This window comes from Microcaecilia unicolor, chromosome 9 (genome assembly GCF_901765095.1).
Source record: "Microcaecilia unicolor chromosome 9, aMicUni1.1, whole genome shotgun sequence".
NCBI lineage: Eukaryota > Metazoa > Chordata > Amphibia > Gymnophiona > Siphonopidae > Microcaecilia > Microcaecilia unicolor.
The window spans coordinates 188,221,632-188,237,537 of record NC_044039.1 but is presented as its reverse complement, the minus strand read 5'-3'; the positions used below and the strand labels follow the sequence as shown (position 1 = coordinate 188,237,537).

The window sequence follows — 15,906 nt, the reverse complement described above, 5'->3', positions numbered from 1 at the left end:
TATTCTTTGGTAACCGTCAGTGTCATAGGTTCTAAGCGGGACCCTTTTACTAAGCTGCAGTAGGGCTAAATGAAATCAACCCTACACCGGGGTAGCATAGGCACCTAGTGGTAGTTCTGAAGTTGACGCATGCTGTTTCTCCTGGTAGAAAATAGTTTTCTATTTTCTCTGCGGGAGGCGTTCCTGGCAGTAATCGGCAGCTTGGCCACATTGCCACACAAGTAGCGCTTGAGCCCTAGTAAATAGGTGGCGGTAAGGGCTCAGGCAGTAAATAGCCGCATACTGTTTTCAATATTAGCGCACGGCCATTTACTGCCCCATTTAAAAAAAAAAAAAAAAAGGTCTTTTTATCCACTGTGGTAAAAAAATGGTCCAGTGTGCGCCAACTTCACATGTCAAAAGCAGTACAGTCAGCTTTTTATCGTAGCTTAATGAAAGAGCCCCTAAGATAACCTCTACTTTTCCTGTGTTGTTGCTGCTCTAAGTGGATGCAGTGCATTATAAAGGCATTAATTGAATTCTGCACTGTGACAGAACAGTGTGTTTTAAGCCAGTAAAACTGCGTTTATTAAATCTTGAAGTGCATTTCTGGAGTGGAGGAGTGGCCTAGTGGTTAGGGTGGTGGACTTTGGTCCTGGGGAACTGAGGAACTGAGTTCAATTCCCACTTCAGGCACAGGCAGCTCCTTGTGACTCTGGGCAAGTCACTTAACCCTCCATTGCCCCATGTAAGCCGCATTGAGCCTGCCATGAGTGGGAAAGTGCGGGGTAAAAATGTAACAAAAAAAAATTCTCTAGTTTGGCCAGCAGGTGGTGTTTCTTTGCCTTAAAGCTGTTGCAGGGAACTGAATGTTCTTTTTCTTTAACACAAGTAGGGAGCAAGCAGCAGTATACTTTTAAATCTTCGTTGACTGGACTCTGATTAGCTCAGGAGCTCATTTCCTTTAGAGTGTACTGGTTTTACCTCTAGTCTTAACCAGGGAGAAAAGAGGAACAGATCTCAGAGGCTCTATGAACAGTTATATATCCTGATATTCCCAGGTATTGTTTAGACAGTATACAAATGTTTAGTTAGTGTTGTATTTGATCCATATTTCAGTTATTTAAAAAATCCCCTTGATATGTCCGCATAAACAAATGAACAGAAATCTAGTGCTTCTAGTTTCAGTCCGAGACACCATCAGCAAATTGAATAAAACTGGGGACAGTGGCGAACCCTGAGGCACCCCACATCCAGATTTCCATTCTGAAGACAGTATTCCATTCATTTTAACATGCACATCTGCTTTTTTCAGCTTCCTCCTCTGTGCTTTGAAGAACCAGTGATTTCTAAAGAAATGTACGAGGTTGCGATCTCCCTGCTCCAGTTGTTTGATGACTTGGAGCAGGAGAATGGGTAAGATGGTGCTATGATGTAGTTGCTAGCCGTGAAGAACTTGAGGCTTTTCAGAAATTTCTCTATGTGCTTAAAAGCAGAGGTTCTTTCAAAGTGCTGTACACCAGTGGCATAGCTATGGGGGGCCACGGAAGCCTGCCCCCCCCAAATTGGCTGGTGAGGGCCCCCAACCTCAACCCCCGCCAGCTGAAGTGTGTATCTGTCCCGCGCTGGTCTTGTAGTTGCCTCCTCTCCTGTTTCCAGTCGCGCCATGCATGCTGTTGTTTTAATGAAACTGAGCATTCTCGCGCATGCTCAGTTCCATTAAAACGAGCATGCAGTGCACGGCACGCTGAAAACAGGAGAGGAGGCAAGTGCGAGACCAGCGCGAGTCAAAGGTTGGTACATCTTCAGTCAGCAGATGTGTACTAGGGCTGTCTCAGAAGAGGGACTGGTAAGGATTATTACAGGCAGTACTTTTTTTGTAGGAAAAATGGTACCAGTACTCATACAGGGTAAACCTTAAGGGCAGGGTCACTATAGCTCCACCCCTATAGTAACCACACCCAAATGTAGCCACACCCATTTAACCAGCCATGGAGCATATGAAAAGGCATTATTGAAAATAGTACACAAGTCCCTAGGTCCAGCAAAAGAACCCCTAAGAGTGACCACAAATTAATAAAATATGTAGACAAAAATTCAGCTGAAACCCCCCAAAACCAGACTGGCATGCAGGACAAAACCAGAAAAACAAAAATATTTTGCTGTTCTACTACTTTAAAGACAGACATAAATTTCAAAAACTGATGTATTCTACTCAGTATACTATAAATTATCAACTACAAATAAATAAAAAAAAATTGACAAAACTACGACACTACTTTTTAAAAATAAAATTCTTTTTTTTCTACCTCTGTTGTCTGGCCACATACTTTTTTTAATCAGTTCTGTTGGTCCCAGTCTCTGGTTTCTACTTTCCTCGTCTTTTCTTAACTCTATTGTCAGGATTTCCTGTTCATTTGTCATTTTTCTCTCCTCCTTTTCCTTTTAGCTTTCTTCAATTTATTTTCTGCCTGTGTTCAGATTCTTACTGTCCAATCTTAATTTCACTCTTTTTTTTTTGATTGTCTACCTACAGCTTGCCCCTCTCTCCTCCCCACTTCCATTCAGCATTTCCCCTCTCTTTCCCTTTCTTTCTATCTATCCAGCATTCCTCTACCCCCTTTCCCATCCAGCAACTCCCCTCTTCTGCCCATCATTTCTCCCCCTCCCCCTTTCCATTCAGCATCTCCCCGCCTTTCTCCTGCAACTACTGCTGCTACCTCTGATGAGCAGCAGCAAGGGAGAAGCAGGCTACAGTGGACCTTCCATGGACCCCTTCGAGAGTCTGAAAACCTACATTTTCTCAGAAAAATATATTTAAATTAAATAGACAGATTGGTTTCCTTTGTGATACAATTATGCTCAAATATAGTTATCCATGAATGACCCTTTACCCTTTATCAAAATAAGTGTTGTTCATTATCAATTACATGCTTTCAGAGGGGAGATCACGTGACGTCATGACTAGGAGCGGTTGAGAAAGTCTCCGCTCCTGCCAACCTGCCCGTTAAACCCTCGAAACCGCGGAAATTGACCTGAAAACAGATCGCTGAACTAACCACCACACGCAAGAAGTTAAGGTACAAAATCGGTACGAAGCATACAGGGAATCAATGGCGGCGAGGAACGTTCGAAAAGAAAAAGAAAAGACGCGAGCCGGCGAAGAAAAAATGGCGGCTCCGGCGAGCCCGACTGCGACTGCCATGAGCTCAGTGTGGGTGGCGGAAGTAGCGGCGGAGGTGACAGCCGCTATGGAACCCTTACTTGATCGACGATTAGGGCCAATAGATAGCAAAATAACTGCAGTACAAGAAAATTTAGGGCAGCTTACCAAAGAATTGATGGAATATCAACAACGACATGGGGCCCTGGAAGACAAGGTACTCAAGATGGAGGAGGAAAACACTAAGCTCAGAACCATGGTGGAAGGCTATGAAGAGAAGCTTGAAGATCTTGAGAACCGTTCCCGCAGAAATAACTTAAGATTTGTCGGGCTGCCTGAAGCATTAGAAACAACAAATCTGCGAGTGTTTCTAGAAAAATGGCTGTCAGAACAACTACAACTCCCAGAAGACCTTGGAGCCCTTCAGGTAGAGAGAGCGCATCGAATAGGGCCTAAAAGTGCAGAAGCAACACGCCCGAGAGTGATAATTTGCCGCATCTTAAATTTTGCACACAAAGATGCAATACTACAAGCTTTGCGGAAAGAACAAGAACTGCACTATGGGAATAAGAAGATTTTATGCTTTCAAGACTACTCTGCATCGGTGGCGATGCAGAGAAGGAAATTTTCTCCCATATGTTCAAAACTCTTTGAAAAGAAAATCCGATTTGCACTACAGTATCCAGCCAAATTAAGAGTCACTTACCAGGCGGCCACGCAAGTGTATAATACAGTAGAACAAGCGCAAGTATTTTTGAACTCTGTGGAACATCGCTAACTGGGAGGCTATGTGCAGGAACTACAGATATATCATGGAAGATGGATAGAAGAAGGTAAATCGCAACAGGAGTTGGATTACAAAGACTTAAGTGAATCTGAAGGATCTCAGAATCCGGAATGAGGACTTAGAATTATTGGTTTGGCAAGAGAGACGAAATCCTGAGAAAAAATCCTAGGAGATCACGAAGAATAACTAAAACCCTCGGGACTCTATAATGGATTGCATTTTGAAAGACAGACCGGGATATTTGAACAGAATGCCAGTGAGGACTGAGATAACTGTTCAAGAGACCTTCAAGAAAGTTACATCACAGAACCGGGATAATCTGCTAGAAAGCCCTGGATGTTCTAACAGTAACAGTGTTGGAGAGAGACCCAGAAGTGCCATTAAAGAGAGGCGTAGAGGAGCCTGCTCAAAGTTTGGAGTGACACTTGGAAACTTTGAAATGAGAGGTTTTTTTTTTTTTTTTTCCTTTCTCTCTCTCTCTTCTTTCTCTTGTCTCGATTTGAAGTTGTTACTGATGTTAACAGAATTAAGTTGATATGTTAAGCGAATTTAAAAGAGAGATATACTGAGAAGGGGGGGGGGGAAGAAGAATACTTACATGCATCCTAGATTGCAAGAGGGAGAGGGTAGGAGGCGTTATACGTGATGGTCTTATTGCGAGACCTAGACTCCGTAGAAGGGAGGTTGGGATCAAAGGGGGTAGAGGAATGTAGAAGGGGAGAAGCGGGAGGGTTTAGGGGACGGGGAGGATGGGAGACCTGGGGGATACGATTAATTGGACCTAGTAAGAATTTAATATGGCTTAGAATGGAGAGAGAGGAGGGGTGGGGGCTGGGACACCCCTTTTCCTTGAGTAATTGGTATGTATTTCATGAACAGGAAACATATATGATATGGGACCTCTAAAAGTAGTTACATGGAATGTGGGAGGGATCTCGTCCCCTATAAAACGCTCTAAAATTCTGCAACATTTGCAAAGACACAAAGTTGATATAGCCATGCTACAAGAAACACACTTATCGGCGGGGGAACATGCCAAACTCCGAACTTGGTGGGTGGGGGAATGTGCATCTGCAGCAGCACAGGGGAAGAAAGGAGGGGTTGCCATCTTGTTTCGAAAGGGAATAGCAGACAAAGTTAAAGTGCATTTTACTGATCCTGGGGGTAGATTCATACTTTGTGAGGCTCATATCCAACGCCAGATGGTGCTGTTTGGCAATGTATATGCCCCGAACCAATATGAGAGGAAGTTTTACAAGATGATCACCTCGAAATTATTAATAAATAATTCGTTACCCATAATAACAGGGGGGGATTTCAATATGGTAATGGACCCATTGATGGATTGCACGGGGATTAGGAGGCAAGAGCTTAATCAGGCATCCAGAGGGCTGCCTAATCTTTGCCGACAGGTGGGACTGGTAGACGTATGGAGGATACTGAATCCACAGGGGAAAGATTATACACACCTGTCGCGGGCGCACAGCACACAGGCACGGATTGATTATTTGTTGATCTCAGAACAGATATTTAGTTCAGTGACGAAATCGGTTATAGGAGCAGATGTGATATCTGATCATGCCTGGGTGGAGATGATTTGGGCGCCCAATGAGGAGAAGGGAGGGGAAAAGAGATGGGTTTTTCCTGCAGAGTTATACCGAGATCAGAGATTTAAGGCCGTTATACAGCAGAGTTGGCAAGATTATAAAAAACATAATGCAATACATGTGGAAAACCCAGTTTTGTATTGGGAGGCGGCTAAGGCAGTATTTCGTGGAGAAATTATCAGCTACACAGCACATAAACGCAAAACTCAGAATAGAGAGATATTGAGACTAAGTCAATTAGTGTGCAAAGCTCGGAGAAGGTATGGTCAACAAGCCTCCACCGAGAATAGGCAGCATTTAATGCTTTTACAGACGAAATTAAATGAAATACTTCACTATAAAGCTGCGAAATCACAAACATATTACAAATATCAGTTATATAAGCATGGAAACAAGTGCGGTCGTTTAATGGCGCGTTTGATTGCAGCTAAACAGGGCAAAGCTAGGATCTTGACTATGAAGAAGGGACAGGGAGAACAAATTCATACGGATAAGGAAATCAGTGAGAATTTCTACCAATATTACAAAAGGCTATATGAGGCCCCACCTGATGATGGCCTAGAGGGAGATTCATATCTAGATCAGATCAGATTGCCAAAATTATCTCCCCAAGAAGGGCAATGGCTTAACACACTTATCACGCCAGATGAGGTGTACCTGGCGATTAACCAAAGTGAACTGCTTAAGGCGCCGGGAGTAGATGGGTACCGAGCGGAATTCTATAAAATCATGGGAGAAGAAATAACAGAACCCCTGGCCGCAATGTTTAACACTTTAATAGAGAAGGAAAGGATGCCTCCGGATCTAAATACAGCTTGCATTATAGTAATTCCTAAAAAAGGGAAGGATCCGGAGTTAGCTGAGTCATATAGACCTATTTCGCTCCTAAATTATGAAGTGAAACTGATGGCTAAGATTTTAGCAAACCGATTAGCAAGATTTTTGCCGAAACTTATACATGACTCCCAAGTGGGGTTTGTGAGGGGACGGAAAATTACTAGGAATGTCCGTAAGGTCCTGGCATCATTAGAAGCCAGAAATCGAGGGAATAAAAAGTCTTTGTTAATAAGCTTTGATGCTGAAAAAGCCTTTGACAAAGTAAAATGGAAGTTTCTATACGCGGTCCTTCAGAATATGGAATCACGGACAGATTTTTGTCCGGGATCAAAGCTTTGTATGCAAAACCGAAGGCCAGAATATCAGTCAATGGTATAACAACAAGGGATTTTGAAATAAATCGGGGAACTAGACAAGGTTGTCCTCTATCGCCTCTATTATTTGTATTAACTTTGGATCCTTTGCTGAGAGACATTGAGGAGCAAAAGGCGGTAGCGGGGATATCAATAGGGGGAGAGGCCTTTAAGGTGGCAGCATTTGCCGATGATATTTTGGTCCATTTATCAGACCCCCAGAACTCTCTGGAAGCTTTGCTGGAGATCTTCTCCGAATACGGAGACTATGCGGGCCTTAGTTTAAATTTGGAGAAGTCAGAGGCATTAGCCTCTTCGGAGGAAGTATGGCAACAGTGGAGAGGCGAGTTTCCCTTGAGGAAAGCACAAACTTTTTTCAAATATCTAGGAATACTGATGCCCATAAATCCGGCAAGGCTGTATGACCTTAATATCAATAGGCTGTTGCAGGAAACTCAGAAGGTGTTACAAGGATGGCTGGATCTACCATTATCAATGCTAGGTAGAGTGAACTTGATTAAAATGGTGTTATTCCCCAGGTGGCTTTACGTAATGCAAACCATCCCGATGTGGCTTCGACGAAAAGACTTACAGAACTTCTATAAATTAGCATCAAAGTTTTGCTGGAGGGGCAAAAAACCAAGAATTCGCTTCTCGAATTTAGTAGGTAATTGGAGTCGAGGGGGGGTGGGGATGCCAGATTTAGAACTATACAACCAGGCATGCCAATTGCGTTATCTAGGAGATTGGTGTTTGGAAACACAGCGATACACCCCCACTGTGCTGGAAGCGGCACTCTGGGAACCTTATCAATTATTCTCACTCTTACACCACAAAACAGGTGATTTGCCAGAAGGGCTCAGTAAATGTGTGCTGTTGCGGCCGCTCAGGGAGATGTGGAGAGTGCTTATACGACACCTAGGGGGAGACCCTGAAATAACGGATCTATTAACAATATGTGGGAACTGTGAATTCTTACCAGGCTTGTCGAGCCGACACTTTGTAGTTTGGGCAAAGAAGGGGATTTCCAACCTGGCACATCTGGTGGATGGAGGTGGGCAGCCCCTTACAGAAGTAGAAATACTGGGGAAAGTGGGTGATTCCTGGGGTAACAGATTTGCTATAAGACAGGTGCGGCACTATATGGCCTCTCTCCCGGGAGAGCCTTTGAGAACCCGGATTGGGGATAGGGTAACAAATTATTTTCACTCTTTGGGTGAAGGTGAACTTACGATATCCCTGCTCTATAAAACAATATCAGGATGGCGACCCCCCAGAGATTATAGGAATCTGAAGAGCGCATGGGAAAAAGAATTAGGGACTAGAGTAGTTTCATGGGACATTACTAAATCGACAGCAAGAATACCTTTGCTAGTAGCTGATGCTCGCTTAAGAGAATGTGCCTATCGTTGTATCCATAGGGGATATATAACTGCTGTCCAACTAGCTCACATGGGAGAGAACCGGAGACCAGTGTGTCTCAAATGCGGAAAAGACCCTGGCACAATGTTACACATGTTTTGGAGATGCCCCGCCTTGAAAAGATTTTGGACACAGGTCCGAAGTTTTTGGAAGGAGCGACTGGGGCTTCGGATTTTGGGGACAGCTGAGCAGTTGATCTTGGACATCCCGGGGGCCTTCAGAGGGCAGAATAAATTTGAAACAATATTGCTCAGAAAGATGAGTTTACTAGCCAGGAAATGTATCTTACAGTACTGGACAAGTAAAGATCCTCCAGCATATTGGCACTGGAGGAATCAACTACACCAGATGGCTTCTTGGGAGACTAGAGAATCCCGGCTCTCAAAGCACAAGAGAGTCACGTTCTTGGCTGTTTGGGGCCCTTATCTGAAAAGTCTAAGCCAGAGAGGTCGAAGTTTGCTCTTAAATGAAGGATAAAACCATAGACTACACTGAATAACTCCCAGGTCGAGAGGGGGGTGGGGGGAAGGGAGGGAGAGGGAGGGGAAGGATAAGTGGGATAAGAGCAATAAATAAAAGGCTGTACCACAAAATGCATAAATGACATATGTTTATTAACGAATGGTTGTATAATTAGCTTGAGATATGTTAAGGGTTAACTGCAGAGCCTTGTGTGGCTGTGTTTATATTTGTTGCAAATCTAATAAAAACCGTTTAAATATACATGCTTTCAGAGAAAAAGGTATTCACACAAACAGATGTTTTGTGGTTTCCTTTTTCTAAGGTATAATAATTTTAGATAGTGAGATTTATTAACGTTAATAAACATATTTAAGTCTAGAGGCCATAAATTACTTTGTTGCCTACATTCATGATTGAATAAAAAGCTAAATTTCAGTTAGGTTAGTGAAAAAAAAATAGTTGTAGATCTGCAAATCAATCACCTAGCTGCACATTTCAAAATTAGGTGCCTTGTATTGGAAAAGAGAACCAGGCACCTCACATCTTTCCTCCACTTCTTTTTTTGATGCATATGTCTTAGGTGCCTCTTTTCTCTAGACACCTAAATTTAGGTGCCCATACCCAATCAATTTTCAAAGGTGATGGCTTAGGCTCCTAAGTCCTTTTGAAAATGTCATCTATAATCTCATCTTAAGTGCTGCAATCTCATCAGTGTATAGATGAAAATACGTTGTACATCAGAGCCCTGCACCCAACTTGCTCACAAATGCTTTACGTTTTCTCCCACATTTTATTTTGCAAGAATAACCATGGGCCCAATTTTCAGTACGAGTTACGTATGTGGTGATAGGTGACAAATGTATAATTTTGTTTGTCTGGATGTTTAAAAAATTTGATCCAAATAAAATAGGCTGTTTAAATTGTTAAATGGACAGATTCTGTGCAAATAATGGCTAGTTTAGGAGAGGGGCAGAAATAGTGCGAAAATTTATCTGTTTGGCGGTTATATTCAGCTGCAAAAAGGATAGTGCTGATGCAGTCACCACTCAATATATATATATATATATATATATATATATATATATATATATATATACTAGCTGTTAAACCCGTTAAAAAGGGCGAGATTGGTGTTTTGCAAAATGTAATAATTCTCACCTCCATCCATGTCCAGCAAACCTCCTGTATCCCCTGCCCTCCCCTCCCCCGATCCATGTCCAGCAACCCTGCTCTCTCCCCTGCCCTCCCCCCCATGTCCAGCAGCCCTCCTGTATCGCCTGGCCTCCCCCCGTCCACCAACCCTGCTCTCTCCCATGCCCTCCCCCATGTCCAGCAACCCTCCTCTCTCCCTGCCCTCCCCCATGTCCAGCAACCCTCCTCCCTCCCCTCCATCGATCCATGTCCAGCAGCCCTGCTCTCTCCCCTGCCCTCCCCTCCCCCCGTCCAGCAGCCCTCCTCTCTCCCCTGGCCTCACCCCGTCCACCGACCCTCCTCTCTCCCCTGCCCTCCCCCCATATCCAGCAACCCTCCTCTTTCCCTTGGCCTCCCCCCCCCCGTCCACCAACCCTGCCCTCTCCCCTGCCCTCCCCCCATGTCCAGCAACCCTCCTCTCTGCACTGCTCTCTCCCCATGTCCATCAACCCTCCTCTCTCCCCATGTCCATCAACCCTCCTTTCTGCGCTGCTCTCTCCCCATGTCCAGCAACGCTCTTCTCTCCCCCCTGCCCGCCCCACATGTTTCGCCGGCGCTCCCTCCCCCCTCCGTGCCGGGCCCCCTGCACTGACATGACAGCGCCTCTCACCTCCGTGTGAAAGCGCTGCAGGCAGCAGCAGATCGATCTGCTGCTGCCTGCAGCGCTTTCACACGGAGGTGAGAGGCGCTGTCATGTCAGTGCAGGGGGCGGGAGCAGCGATGTCGGGGATGGGGGGGGTGGAGGTTGGTGTGCCGGCGATGTTGCTTCGTCTCCAGGCTCCAGCGGCAGCGTCCGTTTCCCTCTCTGTTCCGCCATCTGATGTCATCACGTCTTGATGCGAAGGCGGGACTGAGAGGGAAATCTCTACTGCGCATTTGCGGGTGAGTCGGTCACTTGTTATTTATATAGTTAGATATTCAATGCTGCTGCTGTGTATATGGATTGTGGCACTAAATACATATATTAACTAAACCGCTGATGCTGTCACTTAATACAATGACTGTGCCAGCTGACAATTTTGACTCTTCCTGGTCTTTGCAGGAAACTTGTAGGTTCCTTAAAATCAAAATGTCCTTGTTCCAACATGGTTGTTCATGCCAAAGATCAGGTCTACTTTACACTTTGTCCTTTAGGTACTAAAATAACTGTTTTGGTCATGTTCTGCTTCCTGTTTTTTCAAAGTTAACTAAAATATGTTCCCTACAAACTGTGCTGCCCTCGTGAGCTAACTTGCAATTACTATACAGTAATGTATAAGAGGAGAGCAGACACTAGTGTACAGTACGACAGATTACTAAAGTAATACTCTTCAAACAGGAATGAGAAGCAGCATGGATGCAGTAAGACAGTGCCTAACAGTGTATTGGTTTTCTTACCCGGTAAGTATCTTTTTATTGTGTAGAAAGAATTCTGGTGAATTACGTTTACTTTGCAAACCTTCTTGACATGGGTTTTAAGAGTTTTTCTAAATAAAAATATGGAGTAACCTGACAGAGTTGAATTGGAATAATATTCCAAAACCTAATGCTTTGAACATCAAAAGAACGCTGCCTAACAGGTTTGCAATGAATATTCTTCATAGATGGAAAATCTATCAACAATCTCTTCTCACTTTTCAAATGAGATCTATTATTTGAGAATATTAATAGTTGACCCACAGTCTCTGACTTCAACCCATATAAGCTTTTATAAATCAAACATGCAAGCTTTGAAATATATTTTGTTATCGATCCTAAGCCAGTGCAGTTCGTTTAGTAATGGAGAAGCCTCAGAATATCTCCCTAAACCAAATATCAGTTGTGCAGAGGTATTTTGAAGTAATTGAAGCCGCCTTCTCAGCTGCAAAGTAAGAGAACAATAAAGTGAGTTACAGATAATCCAAGTGTGGTGGTTCTGAGAGAAGAGGACATTTCTCTGGTAAGTGAACATTATTTTGCTTTGTGCTTCGGAAACTTGGGGTTTAAAGGAAGAATTGTGCTTTGGGAACTTAAAGATTGGGGTTTAAAGGAGGAATTGTAGGTTATTGATAGGCAGAATAAAAAAAAAAAGCAAACTTTATCAACTAGTCTCCATTCCCTTTGCCCCCTTGTTTTAAAACTTGAACTTTGAACTACAGCATTAACAGCCTCTAGCAGGCACAGCAGGGCCTAGTTCAGTGTCTTAGCGGGGAAGAAAAGAGAAGCACACATTATTAACTAGTTTTCATTGTGTACAACCCTTTTCTCATAGTTTTAAACAAACTTTTTCATGCTGGGAATAAAAACTGTGTCTTGAGGTACTATGATTTTACCTGGCATGTTTTTCATGGTCTGTGCTGCAGAGGGCAGGCATCGACCAACTAGCTCTTTGAGTTGAAATTCTTAGACAACGATTTTTCAAACTTGGGCCTACTTCTACTGCTTTAAATTTGCTTGTCCCAAAACACGTATAAACAAATTACATAATAACGTAAGTGTTGGTGTACTGGGATTGACCAAAGGTTCATCAAGCCCAGTATCCTGTGTACAACAGTGGCCAGTTTAGGTCACAAGTACCAGGCAAGATCCCAAAAGAGTAAAACAAATTTTATGCTGCTTATCCTAGAAATAAACAATGGGTTTTCGCAAGTCCGGCTTATGGACTTTTCTTTTTGGAAATTATCTAAAGCTTTTTAAACCTTGCTAAGCTAAATACTATTACATGTTGAATGAAGAAATATTTCTCCAAGGACAAGCAGGCCATTGTATTCTCACAGCTGGGTGATGTCATCCAGTGGAGCCCAGTGCAGGTGCTGATTAGTGATACTAGCTTAGAACTTTCGACCAGTGTTCCACCACGCAAGCGCTAGTGTTTTCCCCCCTGACGCACGAGTATGGGTTCCTCAGTCTTTGTTTTTCCATGAAGCAAGAAGAACACATCTTCGTGTGCTCCTCTCAGTGCATGCATTTCTTGTTTGCAGTGCCTTCCTGTGCTGGTATTTTTGCCCTGTTTTTAAAAATTTTTCATTTTTTCCTAATTTTATTTCCCTTTAAGTTTCATAGTTTTTTCGGCACTTAATTTCCTTTCACTTTCACAAGTGACTAGGCTGTATTGGCATGAGCACTGACCTCAGTTTGAAAGTTGCCCCTTTTTACTGTTCACAATTAAGGAGTTTAATTTGGCCATGATTCTTTTCTTGATGTTCTAGAAGACCTCCAGTGGCTTCAAAAGGTGCCCTGAATGTAATTGAATGATTTCCATGATGGACCCCCACTCTTGCTGCATCGGGTGCTTCAGTCCTAATCATGAGCCTAACTCTTGTTTATGCCCAAGTTCTAACTTTTCTTATCTTTCATCCAATTAGGACCGAGTTTCAACCTTAGCAAGTTTGCTTATCTCTTATCTAATCATGACCAAGTCTCAGTTTTCTTATCTCTTATCCAATTATGACCAAGTTTCAGCTCTCCTGTCTCCAAACTTCGCTTACTCTTAAATTGAACTTTTCTTCACCTGGCCCAATTATTTTTATAGTTTCTCAGTATGCCTATGTCCAGCTATACACAATCCTTGCCAACTTTGTAACTCTGCCAAAGTTAAGCAGGCTGGCACATTTCTTCAGTGAAGTATCAGGACTGAGAGATGATATGATTTTAGAGGCCTAGTTTACTTTAGAAAGCCTGAACCTGTTTTTCACTGCATTCAATTTGTGACAATTATTTACAGGATACAGAGGGCACAGCAGGTCCAACAGGAGACACGTTCTGGCTCCTCAATGAAAGGTGCATGGACATTGGCACCAGAACCATTGGCCTCGATGGCTGCCAAGGCTTCAACATCCACCAGGAGTGCACTGGTATTGAGAAGGTCTTCACCTCTCTTGATGCTGGGCGCTGAGAGTAGGCCCTGGGACCTGTCGGCATCAGACACAACACTGAGAGCACATATGGGTCCAACGTCATCCTCCACGGCACCGAAGGACCGTGATGCTGATCACTGGGGAAAGCCACATTACTTCTTGGAAGAGGAGTCATGGGGGATACTTCTGATCCCCCCCCCCCTCCTCGAGAGACGTAAATCTCCATCTGAGGGTCTCGCTAGTGTTGTCAGGGAGATGGTTTCTACATCCCATTTAAGTTAGAGGTGGAGGAAGAGTCCAGGGTGGACATGTTGACTGTCCTGGACTATGAGTCCTCCTCCTAAGGAAGGGGATCACTGTACCATTGCACCCTATCCTTAAAAGTGCACTGACAAAGAACTGGGAATCTCCCTCTCAGTGCAGGTCGCACCTAAGAAGGTGGATTCACAGTATTGTATTCAGAAGTCTCCCTGATTCGAGAGGGCTCAACATTTACACCACTATCTGGTGGTTGAATCTGCCCTCAAACGAGCTAGGAGCTCCAGGACTTAGGCCCGGGCACCAGACTCATTGCCCGCATTCAGTCCTATCAGCTCTACACGAGTCTTTACTTGCAGTCTTTGGTCCATAGTACACTAAATCTTGTCAAGTCTCTCCCATAGGAGCAGGCCGCAGAGCTTTGCCAGTAAGCAGTTGGAGTGTAGAAGATATCTTGCCAGGGGCTTACACGACTCTTTTGACATAGTGTCCAGACTCTACGCTGTGGGTGTGGGGAGGCATGGACTCTCATGGCTGCATGTCTGACCAACAACCAGCAGTTCAGGAGAGATTAACAACCGTTCCTTGCTGAAGTGACAATTTGTTTGGATATAAGGTAGAAGAGGTGACAGACCTCATAAAGAAACATACTGATCCCATCCAAACCTGGACTCGGCAACCTACAGTTTCAGCTTCCTCTTATCGGAGGTTTTGAGTGGGCCTAGGTGACAACCCTTCTACTCTCAAGGTTTCTGCTGCCTTATCTGTCTGCCCAGAACACCTAGGCTTAGCGTGCTCAGTCTCGCCAGTCCTGCCCTCAGAAGCCCCAACTGGTTCCCCAGTCTAAGCAAGAGATGAGCTGCTGACTGACTCCAGGAGAGCATACCATAACCATGCCCCTTTCTGCCTCCGTGTGTTAGAAGTTATATATATAAAAAAAGACAGAAATACTAAAATTGCAATAATAAAATTGTTTTTTAGAAATAAACTAAGAATAACATTTTGTAAACAGCCAGGATTTGTTTGTTTCTAAATTGTTGGTAACGTGTTTCAGTATGAAGTTTCAAAGGAAGAGAGTTCTACAAATTGGGTGCAATATCAATAGCCAGATAACTTAAATGAGAGTAATTTTCTAGTTGTTGAAATTAGAAGTTGAAACTGGTTTGTCCAAATTTGTAATGGAGAACATGTACAAGACCTCTAACATTTAAACTTACAAATGTTATGTCAGCCATCTGTACTCAGAAAAGGTGAACACAATAACAGGATCCCCAATGTCTTATCAATACCAGAGCCCTCCTTCCAAAGCTTCCCTCTAGTAAGATACCAGGGTCATATTGAATTATCAGATACCTTCTAATCTTCTCACCCTGGCCGCCTTCAAATCCGGGCTAAAGGCCTACCTGTTTGATGCTGCTTTTAATTCCTAACTTGTCACCTGCTCGTAACCTTATCTTGTCTTCCTGTCTTCAATAGTCCCTTTTCTCTGTGTGTCTGTCCTACACTTATCCCTTATTTGTCCTGTCTGTCTGTCCTGATTTAGATTTTAAGCTCTTTTGAGCAGGGACTGTATTTTCTTCATGTTCAATTGTGAAGCGCTGCGTACGACTGGTAGCGCTATAGAAATGTGATTTGTAGTAGTAGTAGTAGAGTTAAAAACCAAGATAAATAAGGACAAATTACATACGTGATCTTAAAAGCCAAATATAACATTTTGAATTCTATTCACACAGTAATCAGCCAATGTAAAGAAATAAAAAAAAGTGTTACTGTGTCATATTTACTCTGATACAGTATGAATTTACCAGCTGTGCTCTGCCTTAATTGAACTGTATTCAGAAGTTTCTTAGGAAGGCCTAAATAAAGACTGTTACAATAATCAGACCTAGAAGGGATCAAAGCCTGAGCAATCAATTTCAAACCATTCAAGAAAAAGTAGCCATGTTGTAGTAGTTTCAGTTTACAAATACAAGAATTTTATAATTTGATTGATCTGTGGTTCAAATGACAGTGATGAATCCATTGAAATACG

The 15,906-nt window shown here is 43.3% G+C and overlaps 1 protein-coding gene across 1 annotated transcript in view; it reads left to right on the top strand.

Moving 5' to 3' along the window:
- Positions 1-15,906, top strand: part of TDRD9 (tudor domain containing 9) — a 263,832-nt gene that overhangs the window by 84,878 nt on the left and 163,048 nt on the right. Inside the window, exons 8-9 of the mRNA XM_030214425.1 lie at positions 1,295-1,395; positions 11,120-11,181. Of these exons, the coding sequence (XP_030070285.1) occupies positions 1,295-1,395; positions 11,120-11,181 (163 nt within the window). The remainder of the gene's footprint in view (positions 1-1,294; positions 1,396-11,119; positions 11,182-15,906) is intronic.